This window comes from Ranitomeya imitator, chromosome 4 (assembly GCF_032444005.1).
Source record: "Ranitomeya imitator isolate aRanImi1 chromosome 4, aRanImi1.pri, whole genome shotgun sequence".
NCBI classification, from domain to species: domain Eukaryota; kingdom Metazoa; phylum Chordata; class Amphibia; order Anura; family Dendrobatidae; genus Ranitomeya; species Ranitomeya imitator.
The window spans coordinates 2,364,077-2,383,649 of record NC_091285.1 but is presented as its reverse complement, the minus strand read 5'-3'; the positions used below and the strand labels follow the sequence as shown (position 1 = coordinate 2,383,649).

General features: G+C 55.6%; 1 protein-coding gene across 6 annotated transcripts in view; it reads right to left on the bottom strand.

The window, feature by feature from the left end:
- PLEKHA5 (pleckstrin homology domain containing A5) overlaps positions 1-19,573 on the bottom strand; it is a 139,679-nt gene that overhangs the window by 38,588 nt on the left and 81,518 nt on the right. For 5 of the 6 annotated variants that reach the window (XM_069762754.1, XM_069762755.1, XM_069762756.1 and 2 more), the window contains one exon: positions 12,737-12,820. In XM_069762754.1, coding sequence (XP_069618855.1) covers positions 12,737-12,820 — 84 coding nt within the window. Of the gene's footprint in view, positions 1-630; positions 712-3,392; positions 3,447-7,354; positions 7,472-12,736; positions 12,821-19,573 lie in introns of all 6 variants that reach the window. The other variant, XM_069762759.1, reaches the window with a different exon arrangement.

Here is a 19,573-nt window from a genome sequence, read left to right as displayed (position 1 = left end):
ACAGCAGGGGAGGAGCTTCCACATGTGACATGGCAGGGGAGGAGCCTCTACATGTGATATAGGGAGGAGCCTCCATATGTGGCAGCAGGGGAGGAGCCGCCATGTGACATAGCAGGGGAGGAGCCTCCATGTGACATAGCAGGGGAGGAGCCTCCATGTGACATAGCAGGGGAGGAGCCTCCATGTGACATAGCAGGGGAGGAGCCTCCATGTGACATAGCAGGGGAGGAGCCTCCATGTGACATAGCAGGGGTGTCTTTTCTACATGTGAGAGGGAGGAGCCTCTTCATGTGATATAGTGGTGGGATAAACCTATACATGTGATATAGAGGAGCAGGGGAGAAGCCTCTGCATGGCACATAGCATGAGGAGGAGCTTATACATGTAAATCTAGCAGGGGAGAAGCCTCTTCATGTGATGAAAATACATATATCGCAGGGGAGGAGCACGCAACATATGATATAGCGGAGGGAGGAGCCACTGCATATGGTATGGCGAAAGGAGTACACGACACGATATAGTGGGGGGAACAGCCTCTACATATGATATAGCAGAAGGGACACATTGCACATGACGTCACTGTGGGAGAAACACTTGGCGGGTGAGGGTGCAGATGATGACTGAGCTTACTTGCTGAAACAGCTGCGGTCTGAGCGCGGAGTTCTCAATCATGGTGTGAACCATGCTGATTAGCGGCTCATTGTCTTTCATCTATGTCAAACATGGAGGAGCACAAGGTTTAATAGACGGCTGCAAAAATCTCACAGCGACATCACCCCACAAGCCATAACTGCCCCAGGAGACACTTATCTGACCCTGGGCAAAGACTACAGTCACCAGTAACTATGGGGTGGCTAGGTACTGGGAACAACAGCGCAAGTAAGAGGGCAGAGTCTGACAGCGCAGAGCTTAGTGAACTGACAGGAGCCTGGAGGCAACGGAGCGACGGCCAGAGGAGCCCGGAGGCAAAGAAACGACGGCCCGAGGAGCCCGGAGGCAAAGAAACGACGGCCCGAGGAGCCCGGAGGCAAAGGAGCGACAGCCCGAGGAGCCCGGAGGCAAAGGAGCGACTGCCCGAGGAGCCCGGAGGCAACGGAGCGACGGCCCGAGGAGCCCGGAGGCAACGGAGCGACGGCCCGAGGAGCCCGAAGGCAACGGAGCGACGGCCCGAGGAGCCCGAAGGCAAAGGAGCGACGGCCCGAGGAGCCCGGAGGCAACGGAGCGACGGCCCGAGGAGCCCGGAGGCAAAGGAGCGACGGCCCGAGGAGCCCGGAGGCAAAGGAGCGACGGCCCGAGGAGCCCGGAGGCAAAGGAGCGACGGCCCGAGGAGCCCGGAGGCAAAGGAGCGACGGCCCGAGGAGCCCGAAGGCAAAGGAGCGACGGCCCGAGGAGCCCGGAGGCAACGGCCCGAGGAGCCCGAAGGCAACGGCGCGACGGCCAGAGGAGCCCGGAGGCAAAGAAGAGACGGCCCGAGGAGCCCGAAGGCAAAGGAGCGACGGCCCGAGGAGCCCGAAGGCAACGGCCCGAGGAGCCTGAAGGCAACGGCCCGAGGAGCCCGAAGGCAACGGAGCGACGGCCAGACGAGCCCGGAGGCAAAGAACAGACGGCGCGAGGAGCCCAAAGGCAAAGGAGCGACGGCTCGAGGAGCCCGGAGGCAACGGCCCGAGGAGCCCGAAGGCAACGGCCCGAGGAGCCCGAAGGCAACGGAGCGACGGCCAGAGGAGCCCGGAGGCAACGGAGCGACGGCCAGAGGAGCCCGGAGGCAACGGAGCGACGGCCCGAGGAGCCCGAAGGCAACGGAGCGACGGCCCGAGGAGCCCGAAGGCAACGGAGCGACGGCCCGAGGAGCCCGGAGGCAAAGGAGCGACGGCCCGAGGAGCCCGGAGGCAAAGGAGCGACGGCCCGAGGAGCCCGGAGGCAAAGGAGCGACGGCCCGAGGAGCCCGGAGGCAAAGGAGCGACGGCCCGAGGAGCCCGGAGGCAAAGAAGAGACGGCCCGAGGAGCCCGAAGGCAAAGGAGCGACGGCCCGAGGAGCCCGGAGGCAACGGCCCGAGGAGCCCGAAGGCAACGGAGCGACAGCCCGAGGAGCCCGGAGGCAAAGAAGAGACGGCCCGAGGAGCCCGAAGGCAAAGGAGCCCGAAGGCAAAGGAGCGACGGCCCGAGGAGCCCGGAGGCAACGGAGCGACGGCCCGAGGAGCCCGGAGGCAACGGAGCGACGGCCCGAGGAGCCCGGAGGCAGCGGAGCCACGGCCCGAGGAGCCCGGAGGCAACGGAGAGACGGCCCGAGGAGCCCGGAGGCAACGGAACGACGGCCCGAGGAGCCCGGAGGCAACGGAGCGACGGCCCGAAGGCAAAGAAGCGACGGCCCGAGGAGCCCGGAGGCAACGGAGCGACGGCCCGAGGAGCCCGGAGGCAACGGAGCGACGGCCCGAGGAGCGCGGAGGCAACGGAGCGACGGCCCGAGGAGCGCGTAGGCAACGGAGCGACGGTCCGAGGAGCCCGGAGGCAACGGGGCAACAGCCCGAGGAGCCCGGAGGCAACGGCCCGAGGAGCCCGGAGGCAACGGCCTGAGGAGCTCGGAGGCAACGGCCCGAGGAGCCCGGAGGCAACGGCCCGAGGAGCCCGGAGGCAAAGGAGAGACGGCCCAAGGAGCCCGGAGGCAAAGGAGCGACGGCCCGAGGAGCCCGGAGGCAAAGGAGAGACGGCCCGAGGAGCCCAGAGGCAAAGGAGCGACGGCCCGAGGAGCCCCGAGGCAACGGAGCGACGGTCCGAGTAGCCCGGAGGCAAAGGAGCGACGGCCCGAGGAGCCCGGAGGCAAAGGAGCGACAGCCTAAAGATCGGAGGGAGTGCGTGATGGCCCAGAGATCGACAGGGAGGGAGCCAACGCCGGGAGATAGACAGGGAGGGAGGGAACCACCACCGAGAGGCAAGTCATTGCTTGGTGATCAGAGGAAGGCTGATGGCCGGGAGATCAAAGGGAGAAGGGGGGGGATGACCGCCTCGAGATTGGAAGAAGACAAATGATGATAATCGGGAGATCGACAGAAGAGAGGGGGTGAGAACCGGGAGATCGGAGGGAGAAGAGTGGGCGGAGGTGACAATGGAGAGAAGAGGAAGGTGCAGACAACAGTAGGTAGGATTAGTAGAAAGCGCAGTTGATCAAGTCCCGTTCTGGCTTCTCGCCCCTCTGATAACTGCACTCGGCTGGGGCAGGGGTTTCAATAGAAACAGGTGGACAATAGCTAAAGAAAAAAACGTATATTCTGAATCTAGCGAGGCCAAGTCTAGCAGACAGAACGAGCAAGGTGGTAATCATGCTTAGCCGCTGTTCAGCTCCAAGACTCAACGGCGCTAAAATCCTGTAAACACAAAGGAAAATATCCAAATCCCACCTGGCGATCCACACAGACGAGGGTCCTCTGCAGATGATGGGAGAGGATCTCATTCTACCGGCAGCGAGAGAGAAAGAGAGAAAGGAGAGAGCGAGCGAGAGAGCGGTCAGAGAGCAGAAGCATGGTCACACCGCCATCACTCGCGCCGCCATCACTCGCGCCGCCATCACTCACGCCGCCATCACTCACGCCGCCATCACTCACGCCGCCATCGTCAGCGGTGAGGACGCCAGTGTGAACAGGAGCACACTACCCACTATACCAGGCGCTACAGAGATGTAAAGGACTGTGCAGAAGCCAGAGACCCCCAGAGGAATATTACAGACATGCAGAATTATCCTACAAGTGAGTACACCCCTCACATTTTAGGAATTATTTTATATCTTAGCATTTGACCAAACTGAAGATCTGACAATGCACAGTAGTCAGTGCATGGCTTGTATAACGGTGTAAAATGCCCTCTAACACAGACATTAATGTCAAAGTGAGTACACCCCTAAGTGAAAAGGTCCAAATTGTGCCAAAAGCGTGACTATTTTGTGAGGCCACTCTTATTTTCTGCCTCATCTCTCTTGGGCATGGAGGTCACGAGAGCGACATCGGTGGTCCCGGAATCCTCCTCTTTCCTCCGGGACATCATGGAGCCGGTGAATGATGGAGAGCTTGCGCTCCAACACCTTCTGTTAGAGGCTTCCTTCTGGGATGACCGCCAGACAATGTGATGCAGTGTGGAGCTAACAGGTGGACCCCCCACCCGTGTATGGTCTGAGCGCCGATAGGCGGACCCCCCACCTGTGTATGGTCTGAGCGCTGACCGGCGGACCCCCCACCTGTGTATGGTCTGATCGCTGACAGGCGGATCTCCCACCCATGTATGGTCTGATCGCTGACAGGCGGATCTCCCACCCATGTATGGTCTGATCGCCGACAGGCGGATCTCCCACCCATGTGCGGTCTGAGCACTGGCAGGCGGACCCCCCACCAATGTGTATGGTCTGAGCACTGGCAGGCGGACCCCCCCCAATCCTACACCCTCTGCAGCAATGCTGGCAGCACTCATACGTCTCTTCTGACCAGGTGACCTCTGGTTATGATGCTGAGCATGCACACGTCTGTGGTCTTCTATGGTGAGGCCGGTCCTGAGCGGACCCAGTCTCGTTACACCGCTGTCTGGTCGTGGCCCCTGTGCTGCGGCTCAGTGTCAGGGTGTCGGCGGTCTTCTTATAGCCTCGGCCATCTTCATGTACAGTAACAATTCTTTCACTCAGATCCTCAGTTCTTTGCCATGATGACTCCAGTGACAGGTAGGGGAGAACGACAGCGATCACACCAAACCCCTGCACCCCATTCACACCTGACACTGGGGAGGGAAAAGGGCTAATTTTCATAGTGGTGTACTCACTTTTGTTGCCAGAGGTTTAGACATTAATGGCGGTGTTGAGGCATTTACGGGGAACACCACATTTACACTGTCACACAAGCCTTACACTGACTACTGTCCTCCATCACGGTCAGATCTTCAATGCAGTCCCATGAGAAGATAGAAATAAATATTTACAAAAATGTGAGAGGTGTACTCACTTTTGTTAGGTACTTTATGTACAACTCTCATATCCCCTCCACTACTAGACCAGCTGAGGCAGTGGACATTCAGTCCCTAATTTCCTCTACATGCTCCTTCCTTCCCAGCTCTGCTCCTCCAGCAGGCTGGACAGATACTTGTAGACCTAGCGTGAGCTCATCTAAGGCTCAGGTGGTGGACGTCTGGCCTCCAGTTTCCTCTACATGCTCCTTCCTTCCCAACTCTGCTCCTCCAGCAGGCTGGACAGATACTTGTAGACCTAGCGTGAGCTCATCTAAGGCTCAGGTGGTGGACGTCTGGCCTCCAGTTTCCTCTACATGCTCCTTACATCCCAGCTCTGCTTCTCCAGCAGGCTGGACAGTTTATTGTAGACCTGGTGTGAGCTCTTCTATGGCTCAGGTGGTGGACGTCCGGTTCCCGGTTTCCTCTACATGCTCCTTACATCCCAGCTCTGCTCCTCCAGCAGGCTGGACAGTTTCTTGTAGACCTGGTGTGAGCTCTTCTATGGCTCAGGTGGTGTACGTCTGACCTCCAGTTTCCTCTACATGGTCCTTCCTTCCCAACTCCTCCAGCAGGCTGGACAGATACTTGTAGACCTAGCGTGAGCTCATCTAAGGCTCAGGTGGTGGACGTCTGGCCCCCAGTTTCCTCTACATGCTCCTTCCTTCCCAACTCTGCTCCTCCAGAAGGCTGGACAGATACTTGTAGACCTAGCGTGAGCTCATCTAAGGCTCAGGTGGTGGACGTCTGGCCCCCAGTTTCCTCTGCATGCTCCTTCCTTCCCAGCTCTGCTCCTCCAGCAGGCTGGACAGATACTTGTAGACCTAGCGTGAGCTCATCTAAGGCTCAGGTGGTGGACGTCCGGCCCCCAGTTTCCTCTACATGGTCCTTACATCCCAGCTCTGCTCCTCCAGCAGGCTGGACAGATACTTGTAGACCTAGCGTGAGCTCATCTAAGGCTCAGGTGGTGGACGTCTGGCCCCCAGTTTCCTCTACATGCTCCTTCCTTCCCAACTCTGCTCCTCCAGCAGGCTGGACAGATACTTGTAGACCTAGCGTGAGCTCATCTAAGGCTCAGGTGGTGGACGTCTGGCCCCCAGTTTCCTCTACATGCTCCTTCCTTCCCAACTCTGCTCCTCCAGCAGGCTGGACAGATACTTGTAGACCTAGCGTGAGCTCATCTAAGGCTCAGGTGGTGGACGTCTGGCCTCCAGTTTCCTCTACATGCTCCTTACATCCCAGCTCTGCTTCTCCAGCAGGCTGGACAGTTTCTTGTAGACCTGGTGTGAGCTCTTCTATGGCTCAGGTGGTGGACGTCCGGTTCCCGGTTTCCTCTACATGCTCCTTACATCCCAGCTCTGCTCCTCCAGCAGGCTGGACAGTTTCTTGTAGACCTGGTGTGAGCTCTTCTATGGCTCAGGTGGTGTACGTCTGACCTCCAGTTTCCTCTACATGGTCCTTCCTTCCCAGCTCTGCTTCTCCAGCAGGGTGGACAGATACTTTTAGACCTGGTCTGGGCTCTTCTTTGGCTCAGGTGGTGGACGTCCAGCCTCCACTTTCCTTTATATGCTCCTCCTTCTCATCTCTGCTTCTCCAGACTGAACAGATACTTGTAGGCCTGGCATGAGCTCTGCTATGGCTCAGGTGGTGGACGTCTGCCCTCTGGTTGCCTCTACATGCTCTTCCCTTCACAGCTCTGCTTCTCCAGTAGGCTGAACATATACTTGTAGAAAAGACGTGAGCTCTTCTATGGCTAAGGTGGTGGACGTCCGACCTATATGCTCTTTTCTTCCCAGATCTCTTCCTCCAGCAGGCTGGACCAATAATTGCAGACGTGGTGTGACCAGCGGTGGGGGAAAGACGTGTGGCCTGTGGTCACCTCCAGACTACTAACTCCCCTACATCTGCATAGATCAGGAATCCAGTTTCTGCAGCGGACCTTCAGAGAGGTAAAACATGAACAACTCAACATTCATCAAAAGGAATATGGCTCCATCTTCTCAAAAAAATGAAAAGATGACACACAGGAGTGGTCTCCTTTAACCCTCCATGAATAGGCAGTTTGTCCTCATCCTACCCCATTTAGTCACCCCTACTGTAATAAAAGAGCCCTTGGTGCAATGTACAAGACTTGTCCATAACATCTCCATGAGCCCAGGTCTGAGGTCTCCAGCAAACCCCTGGATAAGGCTGGAGCGCCATCTGCACAGACCTGAACCTCACACGGTAGGCCCAGAAACATGTAGGTATGAGAATGTGGTGAAGGGGTGACACACCGGCACACATCCCAGGCAGAAGGAGAGAAACTTCACACATGGAGTCGGATAAATGTAGACAGTGAAGGGTGAGGGCGCCATTACTGACAGCGATCGGTGCTGACCTTGGGGCTGCACGACTGCTGGAAGTGCAGGAGCTGGGACAGTGTGTGCTCCCGGATGCTGCTCAGCTCCGCTTGCTGTCTCCGCAGTTTGATTAGTAAGAGTGTCAGCTCCTCAGGCTGGAGAGCAGCGGAGAGAAGAGAAGATAAGCTTAACATCAGGAAGCTGCCGCAGAGCTCTGGGCAGGAACACACTCCCCCGAAACATGCTCCTTACCGGGTGCATGGAATAACTCCACCAGGGCAGGACGGGTGCAAGGAATAACTCCACCAGGGCAGGACGGGTGCAAGGAATAACTCCATCAGGGCAGGACAGGTGCATGGAATAACTCCACCAGGGCAGGACGGGTGCATGGAATAACTCCACCAGGGCAGGACGGGTGCATGGAATAACTCCACCAGGGCAGGGCGGGTGCATGGAATAACTCCATCAGGGCAGGACAGGTGCATGGAATAACTCCACCAGGGCAGGGCGGGTGCATGGAATAACTCCACCAGGGCAGGACGGGTGCATGGAATAACTCCACCAGGGCAGGACGGGTGCAAGGAATAACTCCACCAGGGCAGGACGGGTGCAAGGAATAACTCCACCAGGGCAGGACGGGTGCAAGGAATAACTCCACCAGGGCAGGACGGGTGCAAGGAATAACTCCATCAGGGCAGGACAGGTGCATGGAATAACTCCACCAGGGCAGGACGGGTGCATGGAATAACTCCACCAGGGCAGGACGGGTGCATGGAATAACTCCACCAGGGCAGGACGGGTGCAAGGAATAACTCCATCAGGGCAGGACAGGTGCATGGAATAACTCCACCAGGGCAGGACGGGTGCATGGAATAACTCCACCAGGGCAGGACGGGTGCATGGAATAACTCCACCAGGGCAGGACGGGTGCAAGGAATAACTCCATCAGGGCAGGACAGGTGCATGGAATAACTCCACCAGGGCAGGACGGGTGCATGGAATAACTCCACCAGGGCAGGACGGGTGCATGGAATAACTCCACCAGGGCAGGGCGGGTGCATGGAATAACTCCATCAGGGCAGGACGGGTGCATGGAATAACTCCACCAGGGCAGGGCGGGTGCATGGAATAACTCCACCAGGGCAGGACGGGTGCATGGAATAACTCCACCAGGGCAGGACGGGTGCAAGGAATAACTCCACCAGGGCAGGACGGGTGCAAGGAATAACGCCACCAGGGCAGGACGGGTGCATGGAATAACTCCACCAGGGCAGGGCGGGTGCATGGAATAACGCCACCAGGGCAGGGCGGGTGCATGGAATAACTCCACCAGGGCAGGGCGGGTGCATGGAATAACTCCACCAGGGCAAGACGGGTGCAAGGAATAACTCCACCAGGGCAGGACGGGTGCAAGGAATAACTCCACCAGGGCAGGACGGGTGCATGGAATAACTCCACCAGGGCAGGGCGGGTGCATGGAATAACTCCACCAGGGCAGGGCGGGTGCATGGAATAACTCCACCAGGGCAGGACGGGTGCAAGGAATAACTCCACCAGGGCAGGACGAGTGCATGGAATAACTCCACCAGGGCAGGACGGGTGCATGGAATAACTCCACCAGGGCAGGACGGGTGCATGGAATAACTCCACCAGGGCAGGGCGGGTGCAAGGAATAACTCCACCAGGGCAGGACGGGTGCATGGAATAACTCCACCAGGGCAGGACGGGTGCAAGGAATAACTCCACCAGGGCAGGACGGGTGCATGGAATAACTCCACCAGGGCAGGGCGGGTGCATGGAATAACTCCACCAGGGCAGGGCGGGTGCATGGAATAACTCCACCAGGGCAGGACGGGTGCAAGGAATAACTCCACCAGGGCAGGACGGGTGCATGGAATAACTCCACCAGGGCAGGGCGGGTGCATGGAATAACTCCACCAGGGCAGGGCGGGTGCATGGAATAACTCCACCAGGGCAGGACGGGTGCAAGGAATAACTCCACCAGGGCAGGACGAGTGCATGGAATAACTCCACCAGGGCAGGACGGGTGCATGGAATAACTCCACCAGGGCAGGTACATGGAATAACTCCACCAGGGCAGGACGGGTGCATGGAATAACTCCACCAGGGCAGGACGGGTGCATGGAATAACTCCACCAGGGCAGGACGGGTGCATGGAATAACTCCACCAGGGCAGGACGGGTGCATGGAATAACGCCACCAGGGAAGGACGGGTGCATGGAATAACGCCACCAGGGCAGGACGGGTGCATGGAATAACGCCACCAGGGAAGGACGGGTGCATGGAATAACTCCACCAGGGCAGGACGGGTGCATGGAATAACGCCACCAGGGCAGGACGGGTGCATGGAATAACGCCACCAGGGCAGGACGGGTGCATGGAATAACGCCACCAGGGCAGGACGGGTGCATGGAATAACTCCACCAGGGCAGGACGGGTGCATGGAATAACTCCACCAGGGCAGGACGAGTGCATGGAATAACTCCACCAGGGCAGGGCGGGTGCATGGAATAACGCCACCAGGGCAGGACGGGTGCATGGAATAACTCCACCAGGGCAGGGCGGGTGCATGGAATAACTCCACCAGGGCAGGACGGGTGCAAGGAATAACGCCACCAGGGCAGGACGGGTGCATGGAATAACTCCACCAGGGCAGGACGGGTGCATGGAATAACTCCACCAGGGGAGGACGGGTGCATGGAATAACTCCACCAGGGCAGGACGGGTGCATGGAATAACTCCACCAGGGCAGGACGGGTGCATGGAATAACGCCACCAGGGCAGGACGGGTGCATGGAATAACTCCACCAGGGCAGGACGGGTGCAAGGAATAACTCCACCAGGGCAGGACGGGTGCATGGAATAACTCCACCAGGGCAGGACGGGTGCATGGAATAACTCCACCAGGGCAGGACGGGTGCATGGAATAACTCCACCAGGGCAGGGCGGGTGCATGGAATAACTCCACCAGGGCAGGACAGGTGCATGGAATAACTCCACCAGGGCAGGACGGGTGCATGGAATAACGCCACCAGGGCAGGACGGGTGCATGGAATAACTCCACCAGGGCAGGGCGGGTGCATGGAATAACTCCACCAGGGCAGGACGGGTGCATGGAATAACTCCACCAGGGCAGGACGGGTGCATGGAATAACGCCACCAGGGCAGGACGGGTGCATGGAATAACTCCACCAGGGCAGGACGGGTGCATGGAATAACTCCACCAGGGCAGGACGGGTGCAAGGAATAACGCTACCAGGGCAGGGCGGGTGCATGGAATAACGCCACCAGGGCAGGACGGGTGCATGGAATAACTCCACCAGGGCAGGACGGGTGCATGGAATAACTCCACCAGGGCAGGACGAGTGCATGGAATAACTCCACCAGGGCAGGACGGGTGCATGGAATAACTCCACCAGGGCAGGGCGGGTGCATGGAATAACTCCACCAGGGCAGGACGGGTACATGGAATAACTCCACCAGGGCAGGACGGGTGCATGGAATAACTCCACCAGGGCAGGACGGGTGCATGGAATAACTCCACCAGGGCAGGACGGGTACATGGAATAACGCCACCAGGGCAGGACGGGTACATGGAATAACGCCACCAGGGCAGGGCGGGTGCATGGAATAACTCCACCAGGGCAGGACGGGTGCAAGGAATAACTCCACCAGGGCAGGACGGGTGCATGGAATAACTCCACCAGGGCAGGACGGGTGCAAGGAATAACTCCACCAGGGCAGGACGGGTGCATGGAATAACTCCACCAGGGCAGGACGGGTGCATGGAATAACTCCACCAGGGCAGGACGGGTACATGGAATAACGCCACCAGGGCAGGACGGGTGCATGGAATAACTCCACCAGGGCAGGACGGGTGCAAGGAATAACTCCACCAGGGCAGGACGGGTGCATGGAATAACTCCACCAGGGTAGGACGGGTGCATGGAATAACTCCACCAGGGCAGGACGGGTGCAAGGAATAACTCCACCAGGGAAGGACGGGTGCAAGGAATAACTCCACCAGGGCAGGACGGGTGCAAGGAATAACTCCACCAGGGCAGGACGGGTGCAAGGAATAACTCCACCAGGGCAGGACGGGTGCATGGAATAACTCCACCAGGGCAGGACGGGTGCATGGAATAACTCCACCAGGGCAGGACGGGTGCAAGGAATAACTCCACCAGGGAAGGACGGGTGCAAGGAATAACTCCACCAGGGCAGGACGGGTACATGGAATAACGCCACCAGGGCAGGGCGGGTGCATGGAATAACTCCACCAGGGCAGGGCGGGTGCATGGAATAACTCCACCAGGGCAGGGCGGGTGCATGGAATAACGCCACCAGGGCAGGACGGGTGCATGGAATAACTCCACCAGGGCAGGACGGGTGCATGGAATAACTCCACCAGGGCAGGGCGGGTGCATGGAATAACTCCACCAGGGCAGGACGGGTGCATGGAATAACTCCACCAGGGCAGGACGGGTGCATGGAATAACTCCACCAGGGCAGGGCGGGTGCATGGAATAACTCCACCAGGGCAGGGCGGGTGCATGGAATAACTCCACCAGGGAAGGACGGGTACATGGAATAACGCCACCAGGGCAGGGCGGGTGCATGGAATAACTCCACCAGGGCAGGGCGGGTGCATGGAATAACTCCACCAGGGCAGGGCGGGTGCATGGAATAACGCCACCAGGGCAGGACGGGTGCATGGAATAACTCCACCAGGGCAGGAGGGGTGCATGGAATAACTCCACCAGGGCAGGGCGGGTGCAAGGAATAACTCCACCAGGGCAGGACGGGTGCATGGAATAACTCCACCAGGGCTGGAGAGACCCACACAGACTAGCGGGTAACCTCCAACACATGTTCCCAGGAGGGTAGAGGAGCGGGAATAATCCTCCTACACAGCCGCTGCCTTCACCTGGGGGGTCGTGCACCTCTCTACCTGGTGGGGGGGGGAGGTTTGCTCACCTCTGTACCTGGGGGTTGCTCACCTCTGTACCTGGGGGGGGGGGGGGGGGGGGGGGTGTTAGGGGTTTAAGGGTCGTTCACCTCTGTACCGGGGGGGGGGGGGGGGGGTTAGTGGGGTCGCTCACCTCTCTACTGGGGAGGATCACGCACCTCTGCATCTCGGGGGGTTGTCACGCACCTCTCTTCCTGGGGGGCTGTGCCAAAACTTTTCTATCTGGCTATCATTTCAGGAAGCGAAGAGGGGACCCCAAGTTCTGATTCTAATGGTGATGATGAGGTGCTAATGCCGACCATTCTGGCGTCAGAACAAGTGGGCAGCCATGTGACTGATCTGTGCCGGTCGCTGCACCCTCTGCAGTCAGTAGGGCTGTGCGGTACGGAGGCCGGGGATCGTGCACAATACAGAGAAATGCAGCACTCACCGTTTTGCCTTGAAGAACTTGCGGTGTAATGGGCGACACAGACAAACTCACCGCCACCGACCGTCTCTCCGGAGCAAAGCCGAGCTGCCGAAACAGAGGACAAGCCATGACTGGATGAGGGGACCCCAAAACAACAAACACAGACGTACTGCAGTATATATACTGTATACCCTGAATGCACGTAGTTGTACATATATTGCATAGCACAAGTCTGCATAGAATTCAGTCTGCAGTGTGATTCCTATACCTGTGTCCTATAAGTGTGAAGATTAATTTAGAATTAAAACCAGAATTGAACCAGAAGGGAACTGAAGGTAACTGGCCAGTCACTGCAATCAATGTTTGTTTGTTTTCACTTTCACCCCTATAATCCTTCACTTTCTGCAAACTCCCCTAATCCCTACTCCTAGTAAAGAACTGTTCATCTCCTCTTCAATCCTCCCCATCCATCTCACCTCCTCCTCAGAACTGTTACTTAACATACAATCCTCTGTCTCCAAGCACAGACAGCCCCTCATGCCCTCTCCTGCTCCCACCTGCTAACACTTTCTCTGCTCCTTCTTACTGCTGGTGATATCTCTCCAAATCCTGGTCCTCCTCACCACATTCCCACAGTCAGTTCTACCTCCCATCCACAATCTATCACAAACTTCCGTAACCCCTCTAACCTTATACCCATTCGCCCAGCCCCCGCTTCCCCAGTCCCACTAACGGGAGCTCTGTGGAACGCTCGCTCTGTCTGCAACAAGCTTTCTTACATCCATGATCTTTTTGTTACTACCAAACTTTCCTTCCTCGCCATCACCGAAACCTGGCTCACCCCTTCTGACACAGCCTCTTCTGCTGCACTTTCGTACGGTGGCTTCCACCTTTCTCACACCCCCCTCCCCAGCAGCAAACATGGCGGAGTAGTTGGTTTTCTCCTGTCAGATAACTGCTCCTTCACCCCAATCCCACTGCCACCTTCTGTTACCCTCCCTTCCTTTGAGGTGCACTCTGTGCACCTCTATGCCCCCACTTACCTCCAACTGGCTGTCATTTACCGCCCCCCAGGGCCAGCCACCACCTTCTTTGACCACTTCACCACCTGGCTACATCCCCACTATCATCATGGGCGACTTCAACATCCCTATTGACACTTCCCTCTCAGCTGCCACTAAACTTCTATCTCTCACTTCCTCCTTCGGCCTCACTCAATTGTCTTCTGCAGCCACTCACAAAGATGGTCACACACTGGACCTTATCTTCACCTGCCTCTGCTCCCTATCTAACCTCTCTAACTCACCTCTTCCTCTTTCTGACCTTAACCTTCTCACATTCTCTTCCCTCTCCACTCCATGTCTACAATCCCCACCCCACAAACTTTCACACCCTCGCAGAAATCTTAAACACCTTGACCTGCACTCATTCTCTGACTCCCTCCTCCCTCTCACAGATACAAGTTCCATACACAATGCGGATGACGCTGCCGCTCTATATAACACCACAATGGCTGTAGCTTTGGAATCTGCTGCCGCACTTACACATACCAAAGCTCGCAAAATCAACAGACAGCCCTGGCACACCAGCCTGACCAAAGAACTGAGGCGAGCTTCCAGGGCTGCTGAGGGCAGATGGAAATGATCCCACTCCAACGAGCACTTTATCGCATTCAAACAGTCCTTCACTACTTTCAAGGCCAGAATAGCCACAGCAAAACAAACCTACTTCTCATCTCTCATATCCTCCCTGTCTCACAACCAAAAACAGTTATTCAACACCTTCAATTCTCTCCTCCGTCCCCCAGTACCTTCTCCCTCCCCACTCATCTCAGCTGAAGACTTTGCCTCATTTTTCAAGCAGAAGATTGATAACATCAGAGACAGTTTTGGTCAACAACCCCCAGAGCCCTTCCTCCCGACTTCCCAGCCCTCCACCTCCAAAAACCAACTTCTCCACCATTACAGAAGATCGACTCTCCACTCTACTCTCAAGATCACATCTCACCACCTGTGCACTTGACCCAATCGCATCCCACTTCATCCCAAACCTCACCACAGTCTTCATCCCAACCCTAACCCATCTCTTCAACCTATCACTTACAACTGGTGTTTTCCCCTCAAGCTTTAAACATGCCTCCATCACACCTATCCTCAAAAAGCCTTCTCTTGACCCATCCTCTGTATCTAGCTATCGCCCTATATCACTTCTCCCCTATGCCTTCAAACTACTGGAACAACACATCTACCTTGAACTGTCCTCCCATCTCTCTTCTTGCTCCCTCTTTGACCGCTTACAATCTGGCATCCGGTCACACCACTCCACTGAAACTGCCCTAACTAAAGTCACCAATGACGGGCGTGGCCTGAACGTCCATGTGAGCGGACGCGTGACAGAGCGCTCCCGCTGCCAAAGTTAATATTATCCTTATAAGCCGCAGCTGAGCGGCGATTCACAGCGCTTACCGACTGCAGGAGAGTCCCGGGAGTGCGGCGGTGAATAGCGGCGGCCCCGAGGTCGGTGAACATGACCAGGAGGAGACAAAGACGCCGGAGCCGGCGAGGCAGGGACCAGCCAAGATGGCGCCGACGCCAGGGAGAAGGCGGAGAAGGACAACGCGGCATGCCAGAAGAGAATGTCGGCGGCGGCAAAGCTCCAGCAGTTTGCTAGAGTGGAAGCCGCAGGGAACACAGGAAAAGCAGAGGAGGACGACGGAGTGGACACAGACACAGAAGGAGAGGAGGAAAGCCCAGCAGAGGAGCAGGAGGTACAACAGGGGAGCAGGGATGGTGACATGGCGGTGGTAGTAGGGGGACCTGAAGATAAGGAGTCAGGAGCAGAGCCCACCCTTAGAGATGTCTTTGCACTGGTATCATCCTGCAAACAATCCCTGACCCAGCAGCTACAGGAGGTTAAAGGGGATACAGCCCAGATAAATGCAGCCCTGCAGAAGATTGACAAACGTGTGGGGGCTGTGGAGGAAAGAGTGAGCACGGCAGAAGACCATATAGTGCAGCTGCAGAAAGCGGAGAGGAAGTTTGCTCAAACAATATCGGAGCTAGCTGCAAAAAATGAGGATCTGGAGAATAGGTCCAGAAGAAATAACATTCGCATAGTGGGTGTCCCTGAAAAAACTGAGGGGAGGAATCCCACGGAGTATATTGAAAGCTGGCTCCTTGAGACTTTTGGTGATGCAGCACTGACAAAAGTATTTGCGGTAGAGAGAGCCCACAGGGTCCCACCGAAACCACCTGTCCCTGGAGCAAGTCCCCGTACCGTGCTTGCCAAAATCCTAAACTACAGAGACAGAGACATTATCCTGAGGAAGGCTAGAGACATGACGGATCTGACAATTGGAGGTCAAAGAATCGCTATTTACCCTGACTATTCCGCCCTGGTACAGAAACAACGGATGATGTTCACGGGTATCAAGAGACGGCTGAGAGAACTGGGAGTGCAATACTCCATGATGTTTCCGGCACGACTGAGAGTGGTAGCGATGGATAAGATTCACTTTTTCCAGACGCCGGAGGACGCTACCCAGTGGATAGATCTTAACGCTAAAAAACTTAAAGGGAAAGGAGATTGAAAATGTGGGGCGGGTTGGTCGGGAGGTATCTTAATTCTTTCAAAAAGGGAAAAAAAGAGATTGACTGACAGTACACTGGTAATTGAAATGTGAAGGTTGAAGGGTGGAGTTGGGTATTACTCAGGGAACGCACTGGGAGAGCTGGTGCGGCGGTGAAATATGAGGGAGGAAGGGTGTGCAGCGTACTAAAAAGTTTATTTAGTTTCTTGCAGTTGTAATATAATACAGGTTTAATTATACTGTTCTTCCAAGAATTGCGCCGAATTCTGTTATAAACGGTAGCGGGAGGCGGAAAGAGAAGGTTTAGCAAGAGTGTTTGCAACGGGTGATGGTGCCCCACTCTTGACAAGAGGCAGAATGTATAATATTGGGGGGTGTGGGGGAGGGGGGGGAGGGGTGAGGGTGGGGAGGGAAGTTAGACAGCTCAGAACCGGGAGTAACGACACAACTAAAGATGATGAGTCACATAATAGGGGACCGCTTTAAGATATTGAGCTGGAATGTGAGAGGCCTGGCGGATAAATCTAGGAGAGCTGCGAGCTTGCAGTATGCGAAGGATCAGCGGGCTTCTATGATATGCTTGCTAGAGACGCACTTGATACAGGAGAAAGTGGACGTACTAAATAGACGTTGGATACAGAAGGGGTATCATTCTACCTTCTCGACGTACTCAAGAGGGGTGTCAGTGTTGGTGCCGGTGGGAGTGCAGTATGAAGAGGTGAAAGTATGCGTGGATGCTGAGGGTCAGTATGTGGTGATACAATGTATATTGTATGGAGTGAGATTGTGTGTTGCGGCAATGTATATTCCACCTCCATATTCAAGTAAGAAGATCAGGGAGGTATTGGAGAGGGTGGAACGATGGGAACCACTGCCACTCTTAATTATTGGGGATTTGAACAATATATGCGATGACTTTTGGGATAAAAATAAGAACACCCAGAACAGGTCGGAGGGGCACACTACAACATTTGGAACCTATGTGCGTGAATTAGGCATGATTGATCTATGGAGAGTCAGACATGTTGGGGAGAGAGGATACTCGTGCTATTCGCCGGCTCAAGCTACGCTATCCAGAATTGATATGGCACTGGGTAACCGCCTGTTGGACACAATGGTGGGGGAGGTGCGTTATCTGCCGAGGGCCCTTTCGGATCATAGTCCAATTGAGGTGGAGGTTAGGTTGTTGGGGACACGGACTACAAGCGGGAGAGAATGGAAGATCCATCCTAACTGGTTACAGAGTATTGACTTGGACGGTATAGGGAAGGAGGTGACGGAATTCTTTGCGTTAAATGATGGGAGTACAGATGCTCTGACTGTTTGGGATGCAATGAAAGCGTACCTGAGAGGGTTACTATTTAGAGACATTAGTAGGTGTAAGAGGAGGACAAGGGAAGCGGAGAGAGTGGCATTGGAAGAGTTGAAAGCCGCGGAGGACGAGATGGTAGTACTGGGGACCTCCGAGGCAGAGAAAAGGTTGAGAACAGCGCAAAATTGTATGGAAAAGATTCTGCTGGGAAAAGCTGAAAGGAAGCGGGAGTTTCAGAGGGTGGCTTATTTTCAGGAGGGAGAAACAGTGGGACACATGCTATCGGTGGTAGCCGCGGCTCAGCGTAGTACCTCATATGTACACTCGTTGGTTTCGGATGGGGGGAGCAGGGTATCTGAAACACCTGATATTATAAAGGTCTTTGCGGACTTTTACGCGGACTTATATTCCTCCAGGGTCAATGAGTCAGCCGGAGATACGGAGACTTTCCTTGAGAGTCTGGGTCTTCCGAAATTGAGTGAGGAGGATAGAGTGAGCCTCGATGCCCCTATCACCGAGGAGGAACTGAGTCGGGCGCTGAAGTCTATGGCCAATGGGAAGGCACCTGGGGTTGATGGGTTACCAGCCGAAATCTATAAAAGTTTGGAGGAAGTGCTGATTCCCAGATTAAAGTTAGTACTGGAGGAGGCTGGATGTAAAGGGTATCTCCCAGCATCTATGAGGGAGGCTATTATAGTGGTTATTCCGAAGGAGGATAAGGATCTGGGGAAGCCTGAGTCATATCGGCCAATCTCTCTGTTAACCATTGATGTCAAACTCTTGGCCAAGGTGTTGGCTACCCGTTTGTCTAGTGTCATTACTAACCTTGTGCATCCGGATCAGTCTGGTTTTATGCCTGACAGATCTACAGCGGTTAATCTGCGGAGGCTGCATATGAACCTGCAGCTGAAGTCTGACAATTGTGGCCGAAGGGTTATTGCATCCTTGGACGCCCATAAGGCGTTTGACAGTGTGGAGTGGGGATATCTCTGGCGGGTGTTGAAATGTATGGGTATTGGCCCGCAATTTGTGGCGTGGACTCAACTGTTATACTCACTACCAACAGCTAGAATTAGAGTGAATGGGGAACTTTCTCAGCCTATAAAGCTGGCCAGAGGTACGAGGCAGGGTTGCCCACTGTCACCCCTTCTGTTTGCCTTAGCTGTGGAGCCATTGGCCGCCAAGATCCGACAGTCGGATGAAGTCCCTGGGTTCAGTTATGGGAGTGTTGAGGAGAAGATTGCGTTATATGCAGACGACATCCTACTGTTCCTAGCGGACCCGGATGAAGCCTTGAATGGGGCTATCGAGATCGTTGGGAAATTTGGAGACTTATCGGGATTGAGGATAAACTGGGATAAATCGGTCCTCTTTGAGGTGGATGGGGTGGAGGAGAGCAGAAGTGAGCCATTGGGAGAGGGGCGGCTTAGGGTAGTATCCCTTTTCAGATACCTGGGAATATGGATCTCGATGCCAGTTACAGAGTATTTGTATAGGAATTTGACACCTCTCGTGGGCGCCCTTAAAGCAAAAGTGGATGCATGGAATAAATTGCACTTATCGGTGGTGGGGAGGGTTAATCTAATTAAAATGGTTCTGATGCCCAAATTACTCTACGTCCTACATAACGCGCCAGTTTGGATTCCACGTGGGAAATTCCGGCAGATTAATGCTCTATTTAGAAGTCTGATATGGGGGAGGCGGTGCCCACGTATTCGCCTGGAGACGCTTCAGCGACCCAAGGAAGATGGAGGATTGGCTTTACCCAATCCTGAGTTATATTTTCTTGCAGCCCAGAGCCAACATTTGAAGGGCTGGGCACGGGAGGTGTCCTCCAGTGCGGTACAGCACTTGATGGAGAGGGTGACAGACCGACGACCGGTAGCGCAGTGTCTGGAGGATGGTTCCTTGGGAGTATTGGGGAAATTATACCCAACTATGTTTTTGATATATAAAT